General features: G+C 31.5%; 2 protein-coding genes across 3 annotated transcripts in view; one reads left to right on the top strand and one right to left on the bottom strand.

Moving 5' to 3' along the window:
• The window catches only part of sumo2b (small ubiquitin like modifier 2b), a 10,621-nt gene extending 4,477 nt beyond the window's left edge, over positions 1-6,144 (bottom strand). The window contains exons 1-2 of the mRNA XM_079815281.1: positions 5,927-6,144; positions 5,031-5,162 (exon numbers count right to left, since the gene is read on the bottom strand). Of these exons, the coding sequence (XP_079671407.1) occupies positions 5,031-5,162; positions 5,927-5,947 (153 nt within the window). The 5' untranslated portion in view covers positions 5,948-6,144. The remainder of the gene's footprint in view (positions 1-5,030; positions 5,163-5,926) is intronic.
• Positions 6,076-22,500, top strand: part of nup85 (nucleoporin 85) — a 22,962-nt gene continuing 6,537 nt past the window's right edge. The window contains exons 1-13 of one of the 2 annotated variants that reach the window (XM_079814248.1): positions 6,076-7,206; positions 7,502-7,595; positions 9,534-9,690; positions 9,768-9,838; positions 9,921-9,958; positions 12,880-12,949; positions 13,027-13,148; positions 14,097-14,231; positions 17,906-18,028; positions 18,105-18,236; positions 20,942-21,048; positions 21,141-21,224; positions 21,308-21,373. In XM_079814248.1, the coding sequence (XP_079670374.1) occupies positions 7,174-7,206; positions 7,502-7,595; positions 9,534-9,690; positions 9,768-9,838; positions 9,921-9,958; positions 12,880-12,949; positions 13,027-13,148; positions 14,097-14,231; positions 17,906-18,028; positions 18,105-18,236; positions 20,942-21,048; positions 21,141-21,224; positions 21,308-21,373 (1,232 nt within the window). In that variant the 5' untranslated portion in view covers positions 6,076-7,173. The remainder of the gene's footprint in view (positions 7,207-7,501; positions 7,596-9,533; positions 9,691-9,767; positions 9,839-9,920; positions 9,959-12,879; positions 12,950-13,026; positions 13,149-14,096; positions 14,232-17,905; positions 18,029-18,104; positions 18,237-20,941; positions 21,049-21,140; positions 21,225-21,307; positions 21,374-22,500) is intronic. The other variant, XM_079814249.1, reaches the window with a different exon arrangement.

Below are 22,500 nucleotides of genomic sequence, written 5' to 3'. Positions count from 1 at the left end.
CCCCTAAAGTGTGTGTTTACAGCGTTAATAAAGCCTGTGTGTGTGTGCATTCCACCAATCAGAGAGTTGAAACGAGCAAAAAGCGCAAAAAGATCGTGTTAGCTCCGCCCACTCCCATGAAGCACTGCGAATGACGTAATCGAGACACTCTTAAAATACTGAAATATTTACACATATATGAATATTTAGCAATAAACTTAAAATATATTGTTTATATATATATTTAATCAACATTTGAGATGAGTAGTTTTTAGGGGTGTAACGGTACACTACGCGTATTTGCTTAATCTATCGACTAATTTATCGATCACTCATTTAATCTATCGACTAATTTATCGCTTAATCTATCGACTAATTGATTGATTGATCGATTAATCTGTCGTCAAATGTATCGATTAATCTATCTGTTGATTTATTGATTAATCTATCGAGTCGACTAATTTATCGATTAATCTATCGACTAATTTATCGGTTAACCGATTAATCTATCAACTGATTTATCGGTTAATCTATCGACTAATTTATTTCTTAATCTATCGACTAATTTATTTCTTAATCTATCGACTAATTTATCGGTTAATCGATTCATCTATCGACTAATTTATCAGTTAATCTATAGACTAATTTATCAGTTAATCTATCGACTAATTTATCGATTGATCTTTTAATCTATCGACTAATTTATCGCTTAATCTATCGACTAATTTATCGGTTAATCGATTAATCTATCGACTAATTTATTGACTAATCTATCGACTAATTTATCGCTTAATCTGACGACTAATTTATTGATTGGTCGATTAATCTGTCTACTAATTTATCTAATAATCGGTCGTCTAATTTATCTGTTGATCGATTAATCTATCGATTAATCTAGCACCTAATTTATCTCTTAATCTATCGACTAATTTATCGGTTAATCGATTCATCTATCGACTAATTTATCTATTCATCTATCGACTAATTTATCGATTCCTCTATCGACTCATTTATCTCTTAATCTATCGACTAATTTATTGATTAATCACTTAGTCAATCGATTAATTTATCACTTAATCAATTAATTTATTAATCAGTCTGAAAGGAAACAACGTTAAGGAGCAGAGAACGAGGACCCCCACATGATCCCACCCCTAAAGTGTAAATCCCAGAGGTCAGCTGATGTGTGTGTTTTCTGATGACATGGACTTCCTCTGGGCAGGGCCACTTCCTCCCCCTGTGTCCTACTTCAGCCGGAGAAACTCAGAGCCACAATGAGATTACACCCTGGAAAACATGCTAGCAACCGAAAGATCACGAGGAGCATCTTAACCTGTGTGTTTACAGCGTTAATAAAGCCTCTGTGTGTGTGTGTGTGTGTTTGTGTGTGTGTGTGTGGACCATTAACCGGCCGTGAGGGAGTGATAAAGCCAGCGCACACTGAGGCTGTTGAGGAAGTTATTGATCCGGCTTTTAGTGCACAAAATATCCCGCTTCAATCCATTCCCAATGGCTTATCTATCAAATATTAGTCATCCTTACTCTTGCCATTTGTATAAAGCACATAAACAAATGTTTAGTTTCAGCTGTTTCTGAATAAATGATCTGATATCTAAGCATTTTATCATTTTGAGAAGAGCGTTATTAACCGTTTATGTATATCATTCCCAATGTTTTTTTCCATGAGGAAACGCCTAAAACCCCTTTATTAACACACTTATGTATCCCATCATTGAGTATATCCTCGACATTTCATTGTTTTGTGATAGTGACTATCATGCAAAACTAAAAACGCAATCGTTGAAAAAAAATTGACCCGTGGTGCAATGACATCAGAGCACGGTGATAAAATCTCCATTATATGATAACTTATAAATCTTTAAAGCCAGCCCTACTGTGAGCTACGAGGTTGTTAATCGATGACATCTGCTTCTGTTGAAGCCGTCAGCCTTCATTATGTAAACGTGTTCATAAAATTATCGTGTTAAATGGTGGTATTCATCGTGACAAATTCCACCAATCAGAGGGTCGAAATGAGCAAAAAGCGCAAAAAGATCGTGTTAGCTCCGCCCACTCCCATGAAGCACTGCGAATGACGTAATCGAGACACTCTTAAAATACTGAAATATTTACACATATATGAATAGTTTGCAATAAACTTAAAATATATTGTTTATATGTATATAATCAACATTTGAGATGAGTAGTTTTTAGGGGTGTAACGGTACACTACACGTATTCATATTCGCTTAATCTATCGACTAATTTATCGATTGCTCATTTAATCTATCGACTAATTTATTGGTTAATCGATTAATCTATCAACTGATTTATCGGTTAATCTATCGACTAATTTATTTCTTAATCTATCGACTAATTTATTTCTTAATCTATCGACTAATTTATTTCTTAATCTATCGACTAATTTGTCAATTAATCAATCGACTAATTTATTGCTTGCTCGATTAATCTGTCTACTAATTTATCGATTAATCTATTGACTACTTTATGGGTTAATCTATCGACTGATTTATCGATTAATCTATCAACTTATTCATCGGTTAATTGATTAATCTATCGACTAATTTATCGATTAATCTATCGGCTAATTTAACTCTTAGTCGATCGACTAATTTATTGACTAATCGCTTAATCTATCGACTAATTTATTGATTGATCTTTTAATCTATCGACTAATTTATCGCTTAATCTATCGACTAATTTATTGATTGTTTGCTTAATCTATCGACTAATTTATTGATTGTTTGTTTAATCTATCGACTAATTTATCAATTAATCTATCAACTAATTTATCGATTAATCTATCGACTAATTTATCGCTTAATCTATCGACTAATTTATTGATTGATCTTTTAATCTATCGACTAATTTATCGCTTAATCTATCGACTAATTTATTGACTGTTTGTTTAATCTATCGACTAATTTATTGATTGTTTGTTTAATCTATCGACTAATTTATTGATTGTTTGTTTAATCTATCGACTAATTTATTGATTGTTTGCTTAATCTATCGACTAATTTATTGATTGTTTGTTTAATCTATCGACTAATTTATCAATTAATCTATCAACTAATTTATCGATTAATCTATCGACTAATTTATCGCTTAATCTATCGACTAATTTATTGATTGATCTTTTAATCTATCGACTAATTTATCGCTTAATCTATCGACTAATTTATTGACTGTTTGTTTAATCTATCGACTAATTTATTGACTGTTTGTTTAATCTATCGACTAATTTATTGATTGTTTGTTTAATCTATCGACTAATTTATTGATTGATCGATTAATCTATCGACTAATTTATCAATTAATCTATCGACTAATTTATCGGTTAATCAATTCATCTATCAACTAATTTATCGATTAATCTATCAACTAATTTATCTCTTGATCTATCGACTAATTTATCGGTTGATTAATTCATCTATCAACTAATTTATCGGTTAATCTATCGACTAATTTATCGATTAATCTATCAACTAATTTATCGATTAATCTATCAACTAATTTATCGGTTAATCTATCGACTAATTTATCGATTAATCTATCGATTAATCTATTGGCTAATTTATTGATTAATCTATCGACTAATTGATCTCAATCATTTTCAACAATTTTACTTAAAAACATTTAATTTAACTTGCAAAGTTGACCTTCAGTAGTGAACTATAAAAACAAGTATAAATGTGTAAACAAGCCCTTGACAAAATGTAAAACTAAAAGAGTAAAAATGTAAAAAAGGTACAAATTTGTAAACCAACATAACAAAAAAAGAATATCAGCAAATACTTTTTATATAGAATAGTGTTGTCACGATACCAAAATTATGACTTTAATACAATACCAGACTAAAATACCTCAATACTGATACAGAATCCATACCATGGCAAAAAACTGTAAAAGTAATTGAATAATATGACAGAACTTACTATTCATTGTTTTAGGGTTGAGCACATCCCGGCCGCGCCACACTTTCCTGTTGCTTTTTTTTTACAAAAGTAATTAAAGTAGACCATGGGTAATGTTACTTAACCAATTTGAAGCATTTGTTGAACTTTTATATATATATATATATATATATATATATATATATATATATATATAACTTACGCGAAACAGAGAGAAATGTCGACAGGTCCTCTCCAGCAGCTTGAATGTTACCGGTTGCCATGGCAACTCTCAACGGCCACCAGGACTTATACAGTTTCATAAAAGCTATTTATTATCTGTTGTAAAGTGTAAGAATCACCTCAGAAAAATACATTATTCTTGTCAGACGCAGCCTAGGACAAACGCTGTCAAGATGAGATGCTGTAGCCAGGCTATTATGTTCCAACATTATGTTCATAACTTAAAAGTTTAATACGGAAAAATTAACTTTCCTCTTTCCTCTCACTCATGGAAAGGTTTATCCCACCCCTCTCAAACCCATTACATTTTCATTCGGATTGGCCTTTTAAACCGATTACAGTGCTCCCTTATGTCTTTTGGTCTGATTTTCAAACACTTCTTTGCTTCAAATAAAAGTTTGTTGTGTTGCGATTAAACTCGTAGCTGGTTTGTGGCTTATTAAGCTTTAATGAAGACTTCTTTGCAATCCCGATGGGAGAAATGAACGGAAAAACACTTCCAGGACTAATGGCGCTGACGAAGTGGATGGGAACTAATGCACTCTCTATTGCCTATGACTGGATTTTGCTTTTTAAATGACACTGTCAACCGATCAGGCATAACATTATGACCTAATATTGTGTTGGTCCCCCAAAAACAGCCCTGACCCGTCGAGGCATGGCATGACCAAGATGTTAGCAGCAGATCCTTTGAGTCCTGTAAGTTGCGAGGTGGATCAGGACTTGTTTGTTCAGCACATCCCACAGATGCTCGATTCGACTGAGATCATTGAAATAATATTTAATGTGTGTATTATTGTTGTTCTTGTGTTGACAAAGAGTGTGTGACTTCCTTTAACGTGTGTGTGTGTGTGTGTGTGTGTGTGTGTGTGTGTGTGTGTGTGATCTCACCTGTCTCTCGCAGTAGGCCTTCATGAGCTTGCTTAGGGGTGTGTGTCTCTTGATTTTAAACTGGACCACTGACCCATCTTGCCCCGCCACCTTCAGGTTGATGTGGTCGTTGTTCTCCGTCTTTACACCCTCCTGACAAAACAAAAGCACAAATATGAGATATTACACATCACTCTCTCTCATATCATATGTAATGTTCTATAATATAGCAGACATATTGGTCCACCATTACACACACACACACACACACACACACACACACACACACACACACACACACACACACATATATATATGGTCTATTAGTATAAAATGAACCGTTTGTAGTTTGATGATTGAGATAGACTGAAGACTTGAGTTGTCTATAATCACATGACAATAACATGACAACAATGTGACTATTGTGGCAACTAGTTTTATCCTTTATAATTGCACACAATTTGGTGTGGTTTTATAATTAAACTATCATTAACATGACACATCTTTATTCATGTGACAGACTCGTGCACGTTCATCTTTGTGGCTTTATTAGTTGTGTTTCACGTCTCACATCATCAGCTCAAACCCAACAGAAAAACACTTTCCATCATGTCCCAGTCTGCACTCACATATCACACATAAATATCATAAATGTATGACTGATATCAGATCATTTCTCTTTATTATTTGTATTTGAATGCGTCTGTGTGTCGCGCGCGCGATGTGAGCCCCCCACGCGCGTTCACACGTCTTCTTCCGGTGTTTCTGAGGCGGCAGTTACAGGATTTATCCACTACGCGCGATATTTCGCATTAAATATCAAACCATCCGCGTCCTCCCGTGTTTTCACAATCCCTCGCACGACTTAAACTGTGACTAATTAATAAATAATCCCTTCATTTATAAACGCCACTCACCTTGGGTTTCTCGTCGGCCATGGTTATTGTATTTGCGCTTCTCTACGCCGCCACACAAAGAATCCGCGGGGACGCGCACGTCCGCGCCCCCGATTAAAAACAGGCCCGGCGTGCGCGGTCACGAGCGGCGCGTACGTTCTCCGCGCTCTGCCACGATTGGCCAGAGCAGCTCACGGGCGTCGTGTGACGCGCTAACGGTTATGTCATGCGCGAGACCTGGGAGCCGGAGAAACATGCACGCGCATTCGTGCACGTCTTATCTTTGAAAAAAACGTTCGAGCAAAATGTGACTATAAATGACGCAAAACGATGATTATTTTTCACAGAAAATGTCGTATATGATCAAATACACGACATGGACTCTATAAGAATGGTGTACATTGAGTTTTGTCGTGATTCTGAGGGAATAATGAGCCACAGATCCTCTCACTGGAGTGGGAAGGGAAGCCATTTTGTTCTTTATGTAATTCACAGATCAAGCCGAACGTACCGCAGCCATTATTTATTAATAATTTAAAATGACTGCGAGGAAAAAGAGCTACACTACAACAAATAACAACAAATTTAAATTCTGAATAAATCCTCTCATGATAATTTTATACCATAGTAAATAAATATAGGACCATATATAAAACTATGTGTAAAGAAGCTTTAAAATCACAAAACAATACCAAATTACACCTTTAAAACCAAGTGTTTACAAGCCCTGCCCCTTAACATAGAAGATATGTTTTAAGCTAGAACACTATTTATAATAACTTTGATCAAAACTATTTTTGCACATATTGTTCATTAAAATAGCTAAAATCGTCGTCGGACAACTGCAATACTTTTACGTACCGCCAGGGGTCCAGAAAACAACACCACACGCGATTTGTACAGCGCAAAATTATTTTAATAAAACGAAAGTGTTATTTTTACCTCTTTTTCATCTTTATAGAAACATCACAAACATTTGGGATTGGCATGTGTTGTTATTAAATAGATAATTCTGAAACAACGTGCGTTTCCTAATAATAACAACAACCATATAATTAGAAACAAATATAAACAGTGCATAATTTATATTTTATTCTCGATTAGTATTTTGCTCAGGCGTTCGGTGCGTCGTACTAACCGCGCAGGCTTCAGGGGTCCTTCAGGCTCATGGCGCTAGATTCTGAGCGCTGAATGTGTTGATCAGATCATAAAGCTGTTAAAAGTTATACTTTTCACTGTTATTCAGGAGGATTTAATATCTCTGTGTGATGGAGGAGGTGGATGTGGAGCCCAGTCCCACGGTACGTGCTGTTTTATGCAGGTTTATCTGTGTTTATGCTTATTAATATACGGTACAAGTAGGCATATGTGGTGTTACCATGGCATCTGAAGGTACTTAGTGTATATATATATACACACACACACACACACACACTATGGCACTAAATGATCATAAGTAGGCTACCATGGTATATGTTTTGTATAAACTGGCATATTCATACATATATATATATATATATATATATATATATATATATATATATATATATATATATATATATATATATAATGTATGTTTGTTTATGTATTTTGCAGTTGGTTCCCGGAGCTGGATTTCATCAGAGGCACTTGGGCTTTGAATGGGGTCCTGGAGATCTGTTAGTTTATGAGACAAGCTACAAACTACAAGGTATTGTGTGTGTGTGTGTGTTGTGTGTGTGTGTGTGTGTGTGTGTGTGTGTGTGTGTGTGTGTGTGTGTGTGTGTGTGTGTGTGTGTGTGTGTGTGTGTTGAGAGAGGTTTAAAGGATTAGTTCACTTTTTAAATTAACTTTTGCTGATAATTTCCTCACCCCCATGTCATCCAAGATGTCTTTCTTTCTGCAGTCGAAAAGAAATTAAGGTTTTGGATGAAAACAGTCCAGGATGTTTCTCCATATAATGGACTTCAATGGGCTCCAAACGGTCCAAATGACAGTTTCAGTGCAGCTTCAAAGGGCTTTAAACGACACCAGATGATGAATAAGGGTCTTATCTAGACAAACCATCAGTTTCTGAGAGAAACCCAGCAGTATTTATGCTATTTTACCTCTTATCAGACGAACGTGATCATCTCTGAGCTCAGCCATAACTTCCGGCAAGTGAGGTCAAAATACGAGCGTGATCATAGATATATACGTAGATGCCTCATTAGTGACTGCACGGATCAGTAGAATGAGGCATCTAAATCATCTTGATTTATCTATGACCAGGCTCGTATTTTGACTTCACTCTCCGGAAGTTATGGCTGAGCTCAGAGATGATCACGCTCGTCTGATAAGAGGTAAAATAATAGCATAAATACTGCTGGGTTTCTCTCAGAAACTGATGGTTTGTCTAGATAAGACCCTTATTCATCATCTGGTGTCGTTTAAAGCCCTTTGAAGCTGCACTGAAACTGTCATTTGAACCGTTTGGAGCCCATTGAAGTCCATTATATGGAGAAAAACCCTGGACTGTTTTCATCCAAAACCTTCATTTCTTTTCGACTGCAGAAAGAAAGACATGGACATCTTGGATGACATGGGGGTGAGGAAATTATCAGCAAAAGTTTATTTAAAAGTGAACTAATCCTTTAAGCTGTCAATCGTGTGTTCCCACTCAGGTCCGAGGTCTGCGGGTATAAGGGTACAAGGTATTGTGTGTGTGTGTGTGTGTGTGTGTGTGTGTGTGTGTGTGTGTGTGTGTGTGTGTTTGACAGAGGCTTAAGCTGTCAATCATGTGTGTTCCCGCTCAGCAGAGGTGGACAAAGTACACAACTCCATTACTCGAGTGAAAGTAAAAGTACTACTGGTCAAATATTACTCTGTTACAAGTGAAAGTTGTTAAAAACTATTTTTACTTAAGTAAAAGTACAGAAGTACTTGCTTTTAAAAGTGCTTAAGTATCAAAAGTCAATTTCCTTTATGTCAATTTTTTTATTGTTGCATTGTTGTATAAATGCACGCTATGCCATGGTGGTTTGAGCCAGTCAGTGATGCTCCATACGACCACCTTGAACTAATTTAAATACTTAAAAGTTACAAAGCTTTTTACAAAGCTGCTGTCACTTTAAGGCAGAATGCACAAATCCAACACACTGATACACATCCGATATTCCCCCAACTGTTTACGTTCACTTAAGACATAATCAACTTTGCTTACGTGAATACTTTCCAAAATGAAAATGTTGACATTTTGTGTGTATTGGTCTGTTTAAGTGCGAAAAAACACACAAAAGAAAGCTCTATTCAGTACTCGTGCATCTCATAGGCACATAAAAACAGACTGAACTGAGCTCTTTCATCATGCTTTTTCAGATTCATCCATACGTCTGCGCTTCTCTTTCTCCCAGACATTCACATTTAGCAAAAAAAAAAAAACGTTTAAAGAAGAAACATATCATCCACTGACTTGCAAAGCTGCTACAGAAACGACTTTTTGACTTCGAGGACCTTGATAGAAATGTAGTGGAGTAAAAAGTACGATATTTGTCTTTCAAATGTAGTGAAGTTAACGTTTCCCTAAAAAAACAATACTCCAGTAAAGTACAGATACTCAAAAAGTGTACTTAAGTACAGTACTCAAGTAAATGCCCTTACTGTCCACCAGGTCCGAGGTCTGCGGGCTGTCCGTTGGTCCACGTGGTGAGGAAAGATGAAGACATCTGCTCGCCCATCCTGCGCAAGCTCTTCAACGAGTCCCATCTCATCTTCGTGGGGCTGCAGAAAATCAAAGAGGACGCACCGAGCAAAAACAAGAAGACACAGTGAGTCCTGAGTCCACAGAGTCCCGGAGTGTGTGTGTGTGTGTGTGTGTGTGATGATCTGTCATTGTTTCCTGCAGGTTTGTGAGCATCAGTAAGAACTACAGGTCTATCATCAGAGCCTGTATGGAGGAACTTGAGCAGAACGCAGGTAAAGGGTCACGTGACGCATCACACATGAGGACGAGGATGCGCTTGATCAGCTGATCATGCTCTGTTTCTCTATTTCTCAGCACTAGAGGGTCCTTTAAAGTCACAGTATGGAGATCAGGTACATTCACACACTCATGACCAGTGCAGGGTATTATTATAATGTGCAATTCACTGATAAATGATGTGCAGAACCAGTATTTCGAGAGTAGTTTCATTCTCACTAAAACTGTTATTAAAGGTTTTCGTTAATTGAAATAAAACTGAAATCAAATATGAGATGAGAAAATCTTGCATTGGTTACTGTAGTGCTAAAATGACTAAAACTGAAATAAAAATGAATACAAACTAAATGGAAATATCAAGAATATATAAAAGAAATGGTAACAACTTAAACTACATTTAAAATAACTGAAAATATGATTTGTTTAATAAAAATATTAATACTGTAATAGTATATTAATGTTACTAAAATAACATACATTTTCTAATTATTTTATAAGGATAAATTAATGATTAGATCACAAAAATATCAGTAAATATAAATAAAATAAAACACATTTTATATAATTATCTAAATATATTTTATTTGATAAAAATACATTAATTCTTTTAATACAATAATAAAAACATTCATGCATTCTGAATCGTTAAAAAATAAATTGATTAAAAGTTAAATTTCAATATATCTTCATATAGATAAATTAATAATTTGATTACAAAAATATTAATATTATAATAGTATATTAATGTTACTAAAATAACACATTATATTATATTATATTATAAAGATAACAATCATTACATGACTAAATACTATAATAGAATATTAATATTACTAAAACAGCAACACTTATATTATTATTATTTTATTTTGTAAAGATAAATTAATCATTACAAAAATATAATGCTATAATATAATATAATATAATATAAATATAATAGTATATTAATATTACTAATAACACTAATTTTCTAATTATTTTATATGCATTTTGTTATAAAGATAAATAAAGCATTAATTACTAAAGTATTAATATTATAATAGTATATTAATGTTACTAAAATAACACTAATATTCTAATTATTTTGTTTTATTTTATAAAGGTAAATTAATCATTAGTTTACAAAATAATAATAAATACTATATTAATATTACTAAAACAAATTTCTATTTATTTTATTTCATGAATATAAATTAATGATTGGATTACAAAAATATTAGTAAATACTATAATAGTATAAAAATATTATGAAAACACTTTAAATATTATAATAGTATATAAATGTTATGAAAAACACATTTACTAATTCTTTTATATAATTATCTAAATATATTTAATTTTATAAAAATACAATAATTATTAGAATACAATAATACAAATATGCATGCATTCTGAGTATTTAAATAATAAATTGATTAAAAGTTAAATGATAAAATTATATATAAATAAATCTCTTCATAAAGATAAATTAATCATTAATTACAAAAATATTAATATTATAATAGTATATTATAGTTACTAAAATAACACTAATTTTCAAAGTATTTTATAAGGATAAATTAAGTTAGATTACAAATAAGTTAGATTAGTTAGATTACAAAATTAATACTTTTTATAGTATATTAATATTACCAACTAATTTTATATGCTATTTTATGAAGATATATTAATGATTAGATTACAAAAATATTAGTAAAATACTATAATAGTATATTAATACTGCTAAAATGTTCTAATTATTTTATATTCATTTTGTTATAAAGATAAATTAATCATTACATTACAAAAATATTAATATTATAGTATATTAATGTTACTTAAATAACATTCATTTTCTAATTTTTATATTGGATACATTAATCATTAGATTACAAAAATACTTATAAATTATGTAATAGTGTATTAATATAATAAAATGATTTTATATGCATTATTATAAAGATAAATTATTATTAATTAGTATATTAATATTACTATAATAACACTAATTTTCAAATTATTTTATATGCATTATTTTATAAAGATAAATGAATCATTGATAACAAAATATTAATACATATTACAGTAGAATATTAATATTACTAAAACAGCAACACTCATTTTATTTTTTGTATTATTTTATAAAGATAAATTAATCATTAGATTACAAAAATATTAATACTATAATAGTATATTAATATTACTATAATATTTTATTTGATAAAAATGCATAAATTATTAGAATACAATAATAAAAACATGCATGCATTCTGAATATTTAAATAATAAATTGATTAAAAGTTAAAATATAACTTCTATATATAATTAAATCTCTTCATAAAGATTAATTAATGATTACAAAATATTAATAAATACTATAATAGTATATTAATATTACTATAACAATAATTTTATATGCATTGTTATAAAGATAAATTAACCATTAATTAGTATATTAATATTACTAAAACAACACTAATTTCCAATTATTTTATGTTTTATAAAGATAAATTAATCTTTACTTTACAAAATATTAATAAATACTATAATAGTATATTAATATTACTATAGCACTCATTTTAAAATGTTTTTTTATGCATTGTTATGAAGAAAAATTAATCATTAACTAGTATATTAATATTACTATAATAACACTAATTTTCTAATTATTTTACATGCATTATTTTATAAAGATAAATGAATCATTGATTACGAAAATATGAATAAAACTATTAAATATGACTAAAACAGCAACACTAATTTTCTTATTTAGTTTTATTTTATAAGGATAAATGAATCATTAGATTACAAAAAATATTAATACTATAATAGTATATTAATATTACTATATTAACACAAATTTTCAAATTATTTTATGTACTTTATTTAATAAAAAATACATAAATCATTAAATTACAACAATAAAAACATATAATAAGCATGCATTAAAAGTTATAACAAGTAATAACAAGTGTTTCTAAAAGTAGAGCAAAATAATATGGCGATATAATGAAAGCCTGATGGCCTGAAGTGTGTCCTGTTGACCTGATCTCTGTAGGTGTCTATTCTCCTGGCCATCGAGCTGATCTGGAACCTGTGTGAGGTGCTGTTCATCGAGGCCGCTCCAGGTACTGACCCGTCTGAGCTCCAGGTACTGAGCCTGTGCTGTCTCTGCTGGTGCTGACTGTGTTTTGTTGTGGTGTAGCCGGATCTCTGCTGCTCCACCTGCTGGACTGGGTTCGCCTGCACAAGTCTGATGTGGATGCCCGAGCGAGGGAGGTTCTGCAGAGCGACAGCCCCACCCAACACAGGGCATACTGGGACGTGGTATGAGGACCATGACCTTCAGATTAGGGGTCGACCGATACCGATTTTTTTAGTACCGATACCGATTTTTTTGAGCCGATATTCGGAGCCGATACTGCTTTTGCTCCCTCAATTTACAACATAAAAATGACACAATGATCATTCAAAATGTACAATTTAAAAAAGGAACATTTATTGAACTAAAAAAAAACAATATTTAAAAAATAGTAAAAACAGGTGAGGTAGAACAAGAGTTCAGTGGTGAAAATAAATATTTAAGCATAAATAAAATAATTACTCTATTGCACACAGTATCAACAAGCGAGCAGCATAATAAAGTGCACACTGACTGTACTATACTAAACTATTTACAACCTAGTCATTTAATGGTTACACTCTAAAAAATGCTGGGTTAAAAATAACCCAAGTTGGGTTGAATATGGACTAACCCAGCAATTGAGTTGTTTTGACCCAGCGGTTGGGTTAAATGTTTGCTTAAAACAACCCAATTGCTGGGTTAGTCCATTTTCACCTAGAGTGTAGGTGCACTTAACTTAATCTTGTAGAGCAACACCAGCGGTAATTCAGGAAAAAATCTCCCAATGCTCCACGTGAAACTTCAGTCTCTCAAACTGATTAATATTGATTTTGATTAATATGCGTGAGAGAGGGAGAGCAAGAGAGTTTGAAGACGGTGAGAGCTGCCCTGTGTGATAAACGTAAAAATCGCAAATATCGGCCCGATATATCGGCCGATACACGTAAAAATCGCAAATATCGGCCCGATATATCGGCCGATACACGTAAAAATCGCAAATATCGGCCCGATATATCGGCCGATACACGTAAAAATCGCAAATATTGGCCCAATATATCGGTCAGCCGACATATCGGTCTAACACTACTCCAGATGCTCCACACATCACCTCTGGCGTCCCCATGTGTATGTGTGTGTGTGTGTCTCTGCAGGTGATCGGTTTAGTGCTGCAGGGCCGGATGGACGAAGCCCGGCAGATTCTGTCCAAACAGGCGTCTCTGCGGGCAGAAAGCAGCTCTGTGTTCAGACGCATGGACGTCCTGCTGCAGACCATGCCCATGTTTAACGTACGTACATCAGCACATTCACTATCGGTATTGAGGTATTTTAGTCTGGTATCGTATCGAAGTCATCATTTTGGTATCGTGACAACACTATTATATATAAAAAGTATTTGCTGATATTCTTTTTTTTTGTTATGTTGGTTTACAAATTTGTACCTTTTACATTTTTACTCTTTTAGTTTTACATTTTGTCAAGGGCTTGTTTACACATTTATACTTTTTTTTTTATAGTACACTACTGAAGGTCAACTTTGCAAGTTAAATTAAATGTTTTTAAGTCAAATTGTTGAAAATTATTGTGATAAATTAGTCGATAGATTAATCGATAATTTATTTGATAGATTAATCGATAAATTAGTCGATAGATTAATCGATAAATTAGTCGATAGATTAATTGATAAATTAGTCGATAGATTAGTCGATAGATTAATTGATAAATTAGCCGATAGATTAATTGATAAATTAGTCGATAGATTAATTGATAAATTAGTCGATAGATTAATTGATAAATTAGTCGATAGATTAATTGATAAATTAGTCGATAGATTAATTGATAAATTAGCCGATAGATTAATTGATAAATTAGTCGATAGATTAATTGATAAATTAGTCGATAGATTAATTGATAAATTAGTCGATAGATTAGTCGATAGATTAATTGATAAATTAGCCGATAGATTAATTGATAAATTAGTCGATAGATTAAGGTATAAATTAATCGATAGATTAATCGATAAATTAGCTGATAGATTAATCGATAAATTAGCTGATAGATTAATCGATAAATTAGTCGATAGATTAATCGATAAATCAGTCGATAGATTAATCGATAAATCAGTCGTTAGATTAACCGATAAATCAGTCGTTAGATTAACCGATAAATCAGTCAACAGATTAATCGATAAATCAGGCGACAGATTAATCGATAAATCAGTCGACAGATTAATCGATAAATTAGTTGATAGATTAATCGTTAAATTAGTTGATAGATTAATCGATAAATTATTCGATAGATTAAGCGATTAATTAGTCGATAGATTAATTGTCAAATTAGTCAATAGATTAATCAATAAATTATTCGATAGATTAATCAATAAATTAGTCGATAGATTAATTGATAAATTAGTCGATAGATTAATCGATAAATTAGTCGATAGATTAATCGATAAATTAGCCGATAGATTAATCGATAAATTAGTCGATAGATTAAGCGCTAAATCAGTCGATAAATTATTTGACAAATTAGTCGATAGATGAATTGATAAATTAGTCGATAGATTAAGCGATAAATTAGTCGATAGATTAAGGTATAAATTAATCGATAGATTAATCGATAAATTAGCCGATAGATTAATCGATAAATTAGTCGATAGATTAATCGATAAATTAACCGATAGATTAATCGATAAATCAGTCGATAGATTAATCGATAAATCAGTCGATAGATTAATCGATAAATCAGTCGACAGATTAAGTGATAAATTAGTTGATAGATTAATCGATAAATTAGCCGATAGATTAATCGATAAATTAGTCGATAGATTAAGCGCTAAATCAGTCGATAAATTATTTGACAAATTAGTCGATAGATGAATTGATAAATTAGTCGATAGATTAAGCGATAAATTAGTCGATAGATTAAGCGACATATTAGTCGTAAATTCAAGCGAAAAATTAGGTGATAGATTAATTGTTAAATTAGTCAATGGATTAGTAGATAAATTAGTCGATAGATTAATCGACAAATTAGTCGTTAGATTAAGCGATAAATTAGATAGATTAATCCATAAATTAGTCAATAGATTAATTGATAAATTAGTCGATAGATTAAGCGATTAATTTGTAAATTAGGCGATAGATGAATTGATAAATTAGTCGATAGATTAATCGATAAATTAACCGATAGATTAATCGATAAATCAGTCGATAGATTAATCGATAAATCAGGCGATAGATTAATCGATAAATCAGTCGACAGATTAAGTGATAAATTAGTTGATAGATTAATCGATAAATTAGTCGATAGATTAATCGATAAATTAACCGATAGATTAATCGATAAATCAGTCGATAGATTAATCGATAAATCAGTCGATAGATTAATCGATAAATCAGTCGACAGATTAAGTGATAAATTAGTTGATAGATTAATCGATAAATTAGCCGATAGATTAATCGATAAATTAGTCGATAGATTAAGCGCTAAATCAGTCGATAAATTATTTGACAAATTAGTCGATAGATGAATTGATAAATTAGTCGATAGATTAAGCGATAAATTAGTCGATAGATTAAGCGACATATTAGTCGTAAATTCAAGCGAAAAATTAGGTGATAGATTAATTGTTAAATTAGTCAATGGATTAGTAGATAAATTAGTCGATAGATTAATCGACAAATTAGTCGTTAGATTAAGCGATAAATTAGATAGATTAATCCATAAATTAGTCAATAGATTAATTGATAAATTAGTCGATAGATTAAGCGATTAATTTGTAAATTAGGCGATAGATGAATTGATAAATTAGTCGATAGATTAATCAATAAATTAGTCGATAGATTAAGCGCTAAATCAGTCGATAAATTATTTGACAAATTAGTCGATAGATGAATTGATAAATTAGTCGATAGATTAAGCGATAAATTAGTCGATAGATTAAGGTATAAATTAATCGATAGATTAATCGATAAATTAGTCGATAGATTAATCGATAAATTAGTCGATAGATTAATCGATAAATTAACCGATAGATTAATCGATAAATCAGTCGATAGATTAATCGATAAATCAGTCGATAGATTAATCGATAAATCAGTCGACAGATTAAGTGATAAATTAGTTGATAGATTAATCGATAAATTAGCCGATAGATTAATCGATAAATTAGTCGATAGATTAAGCGCTAAATCAGTCGATAAATTATTTGACAAATTAGTCGATAGATGAATTGATAAATTAGTCGATAGATTAAGCGATAAATTAGTCGATAGATTAAGCGACATATTAGTCGTAAATTCAAGCGAAAAATTAGGTGATAGATTAATTGTTAAATTAGTCAATGGATTAGTAGATAAATTAGTCGATAGATTAATCGACAAATTAGTCGTTAGATTAAGCGATAAATTAGATAGATTAATCCATAAATTAGTCAATAGATTAATTGATAAATTAGTCGATAGATTAAGCGATTAATTTGTAAATTAGGCGATAGATTAATTGATAAATTAGTCGATAGATTAAGCCATTAATTAGTCGATAGACTAAGCGATTAATTGGTAAATTAGGCGATAGATTAACCGATAAATTAGGCGATAGATTAATCGACTAAGCGATAAATTAGTCAATATTTTAATCGATAAATTGGCCGATAAAGTAGCCGATAAATGAATCGACATATTAGTCGGTAGATTAAGCAATAAATTAGGTGATAGATTAATCGATAAATTAATCAATATAAAAATAGTGGCAGCCCTAGTATCTTTCCTTAATCATCTGAAATATCAATGCGTTGAGTAGGCTAAACCATATCGTTCTGACGCTCTGATTAATGTGTGTTATTAGCCATCTGCCTACAGACAAATGAGCTCCACTCCACCCCAGAGTCTCTGCTGATTATGATACAAGCGCCACATCAACAGAATCTGCTCGCTTTTTTAGTGTGTGTGTGTGTGTTCAGCCCACAGGAAGTCAAACGCTGACCGAGTTCGATGTGAAATGGAGAAACTGGCACGAGGAGTGCGACCGCTGCCTCCAGGACAACACCTTCGCCAGCAGCCCTGAGCTGGAGAGCATCTGCAAGGTGAAGGGTCCTGACCTCTGGTGACCTCTGCTCCGGTTCACCATCCTCATCCTCATCCTGTGTCTGTCTCTGTCAGATCCTGGTGGGAGATGAAGACGCGCTGCTGGAGAAGCAGGAGCTGCTGGGCACCTGGTACCACTTCCTGGTGTCGCGGCTGCTCTTCACACACCCCACCATCAAGCCGCCCGATCTGCACTACTACGCCCAGGTGACCCGCAGTTATGGCCTTCAGTATAATATATAATTAACAATCGTGCAGTTTAGATTACAGATACATTGTGCCATCCAAATAAGGGACATTTAAGTGCTTAAAGAAATGCCATCAAATGTGTATTATCATGTGTCCTTTTCCGGTGTGGAATCGTGCAGGGAGTAAAGAATGGAATATATATATATATTTAAAAACACTATTATAAAGCACACAAAGATCAAAGGTCTTCCTTCATATGAAATGAAGGCTTGTGTAGTAAATCATATGGGCTTGTATTATATTTAATTAATATATAAATATGATTCATTTCCACAGCATTTAAGTAAATCATATAGGCCAATATTATATTAATATTATAAATATTAATTTTCACAGCATTAAAGTAAATCAAATGGGCTTATATTATAATATATTAATATATAAATATTAATTTACACAGCATTAAAGTAAATCTAATGGGCTTATATTATAATATATTAATATATAAATATTAATTTACACAGCATTAAAGTAAATCTAATGGGCTTATATTATAATATATTAATATATAAATATTAATTTACACAGCATTAAAGTAAATCATATGGGCAAATATAATATATTAATATAATAATATTATACATTTTCACAGCAGTAAAGTAAATAATATAGGCCAAGATTATATAATATTATTATATTAATATATAAATAATTATATAAATATTAATTTACACAGCATTAAAGTAAATCATATGGGCCAAGATTATATTAATTTTATAAGTATTAATTTTCACATCATTGAAGTAAGTCATATGGGCATATATTATATTCAATTCAATTAATAAATAAATATTGTACATTTTCACAGCATTACAGTAAATAAAATGGGCTTATATTATATTAATATATAAATAATTATATAAATATTAATTTACACAGCATTAAAGTAAATCATATGGGCCAAGATTATATTAATTTTATAAGTATTAATTTTCACATCATTGAAGTAAATCATATGGGCTTATATTATAATATATTAATATATAAATATTATTAATTTCACAGCATTAAAGTAAATCATATGGGCTTATATTATAATATATTAATATATAAATATTATTAATTTGCACATCATTAAAGTCAATCATATGGGCTTATATAATAATATATTAATATATAAATATTATTAATTTCACAGCATTAAAGTAAATCATATGGGCCCAGATTATATTAATATATAAATAATTGTATAAGTATTCATTTTTACATCATTAAAGTAAATCATATGGGCAAATATTATATTAAATTAAATTCATAAATAAATATTATTAATTTTCAAAGCATTACAGTAAATAAAATGGGCTTATATTATATTATAGTAATATATAAATATTAATTTACACAGCATTAAAGTAAATCATATGGGCAAATATTACATTATATTAAATTAATATATAAATATTATGCTTTTCACAGCATTACAGTAAATCATATGGGCCAAAATTATTTAATATTATATCAATACATAAATAATTATATAAATATTAATTTACACAGCATTAAAGTAAATCATATGGGCCAAGATTATATTAATATATAAATAATTTAAAAGTATTCATTTTTACATCATTAAAGTAAATCATATGGGCAAATATGATTATATTAAATTAAATAAATAAATAAATAAATATTATTAATTTTCACAGCATTACAGTAAATAAAATGGGCTTATATTATAATATAATATATTAATATATAAATAATTATATAAATATTAATTTACACAGCATTAAAGTAAATCATATGGGCAAATATAATAATATATGAATATATAAATATTATTAATTTACACAGCATTATGTAAATCATAATGCCTTATATTATAATATATAAATATTATAAATTTTCCACATCATTAAAGTAAATCATATGGGCAAATATTACATTATATTAAATTAATATATAAATATTATACTTTTCACAGCAAATCATAATCTCAAAGTAAATCATATGGGCCAAGATTATATTAATATATAAATAATTTAAAATTATTCATTTTTACATCATTAAAGTAAATCATATGGGCAAATATTATTATATTAAATTAAATAAATAAATATTATGAATTTTCACAGCAGTACAGTAAATAAAATGGGCTTATATTATAATATAATATATTAATATATAAATAATTATATAAATATTAATTTACACAGCATTAAAGTAAATCAAATGGGCTTATATTATAATATATGAATATATAAATATTATTAATTTACACAGCATAATATAATATTACATTATATTAAATTAAATTAATATATAAATATTATAAATTTTCACAGTAAATTATTTGGTCTTATAAGATATATAAGTTTCTTATTTGTTATAACTGCATGCAACACACACACACACACACACACACACACACACGTACCACGAGTAAAGCTAATACACATACGAACCTCTAATAATTAATCACGCAGTGATATCTGAACTTGAGTGAGTCTATAAATCTGTGTGTGTGTGTGTGTGTGTGTGTGTGTGTGTGTGTGTGTGTGTGTGTGTGTGTGTGTGTGTGTGTGTGTGTGTGTGTGTGTGTGTGTGTGTGTGTGTGTGTGTGTGTGTGTGTGTGTGTGTGTGTGTGTGTGTGTGTGTGTGTGTGTGTGTGTGTGTGTGTGTGTGTGTGTGTGTGTGTGTGTGTGTGTGTGTGTGTGTGTCAGTCGAGCATGAACATGTTTCTGGGTCCGCGGGCGTCTCCGGAGCCTCTGGACATCATCCTGCTGTCTGCGTTTGAGTTCGACCTGCATCAGGTGATCAAAGACTGCAGGTGCGTCAGCGCTCTTTCACTCAGACACACGCTCATCTGAAGAGGCCCTCTGAACTAACACACACACACACACACATGTGATGTTCCCACAGCATCGCGCTCAACAACTGGTGGTTCGTGGCTCATCTGACGGACCTGCTGGATCACTGCAAACTGCTGCAGTCGCACAACCTCCAGTGCGTATATCATTCAGAGCCTTGGAGAGGGTGTGCTGGATGTGGGGTGTGTGTAACGCTGATCTGGTCTTGTGTGTTTGTAGTTTTGGCTCTAATCTGCGCGAGTTTCTGGTTTTGGAGTACGCCTCGGGTCTCTTCACACACCACAGGTGATTCAACACATGTTATTAATCTCTTATTGAAAGTCTAAAGGGTTAAATCTCACGAGAACATGATCACACTTCAGCCCAAAATTCAATTCGGTTCAAGTTTATTTCAGTACGTTTTGTTTTATAGAAAATACTTACAATTTAAGAAGTCTCTTAGACTCACCAAGGCTGCATTTATTCACACGATCCGGTTCCCACTCGTCCTGGAAAACCTGGAAAATTGATGACACATTTTCCAGTCCTGGAAAATTAGAGAAAATGTCCTGGAAAATCTTGTTTTTGTCTGGGAAAAATCTTTTAAAATGCAGGATTCTTGTGCTGACTTGGTATTTTTTTAATCTAAATTCTGTAGCCAGTGTGTTACTATTTTACTGTAAAAGTCATGTGACCTAATTATTTCCACTTTTATCGCTGAATGTCAGCGAATCAGTGAATGTTAACTCGTAAGCTGCTCCCTAATCACATCATTTTGATATAAAGTCACATTTGTGTGTTATAAAGTCAGAATTGCAAGATATAGTCAGAATTGCGTGATATAAACTCACAAGTCTTTTCTTCACAATTGACTTTTTTGCGCAGTTGCGAGTTTATATCTCGCAATTCTGACTTCTTTTCTCAGAAGTGTGAGATCTAAACTGCAATTGCAAGTTATAAAGTCAAATTCTGAGGGACAAAAAGAATTGCGACAATTTTCACGTTTATATCACAAATATGTAAACTCGCAATTGCGAGAGAGTCAGGATAGCGAGATAAAAAGTCACAATGACCTTTTCTTTCTATTCTGTGGCGTAAACAAGCTTCCATAGTCATAATGTATGATTAAGAGCTCATATATTGAAAAATGCTGGATTGTTAAGTAATGACAATAAACTGTACGGCTTTTAAAGACTTCGAAAGCAATATTTGGCATGATCCTTGTGTTTTATTCCCGCCGTAGTCAAATTGAAAATGTACTGGAAAATGGTTGCTGAAAAAGATGCTCAGGAAACATGAATGTTCAAAAAGAATGAATTTCTTGTGTGTGTGTGTGTGTGTGTGTGTGTGTGTGTGTGTGTGTGTGTGTGTGTGTGTGTGTGTGTGTGTGTGTGGGGACTGGTAATCCTTACGTTATGGGGACAAAATGTCCC

This window comes from Gobio gobio, assembly GCF_949357685.1.
Source record: "Gobio gobio genome assembly, chromosome: 1".
Taxonomy (NCBI): Eukaryota; Metazoa; Chordata; class Actinopteri; order Cypriniformes; family Gobionidae; genus Gobio; species Gobio gobio.
This window is presented reverse-complemented; position numbering and strand designations above follow the sequence as displayed.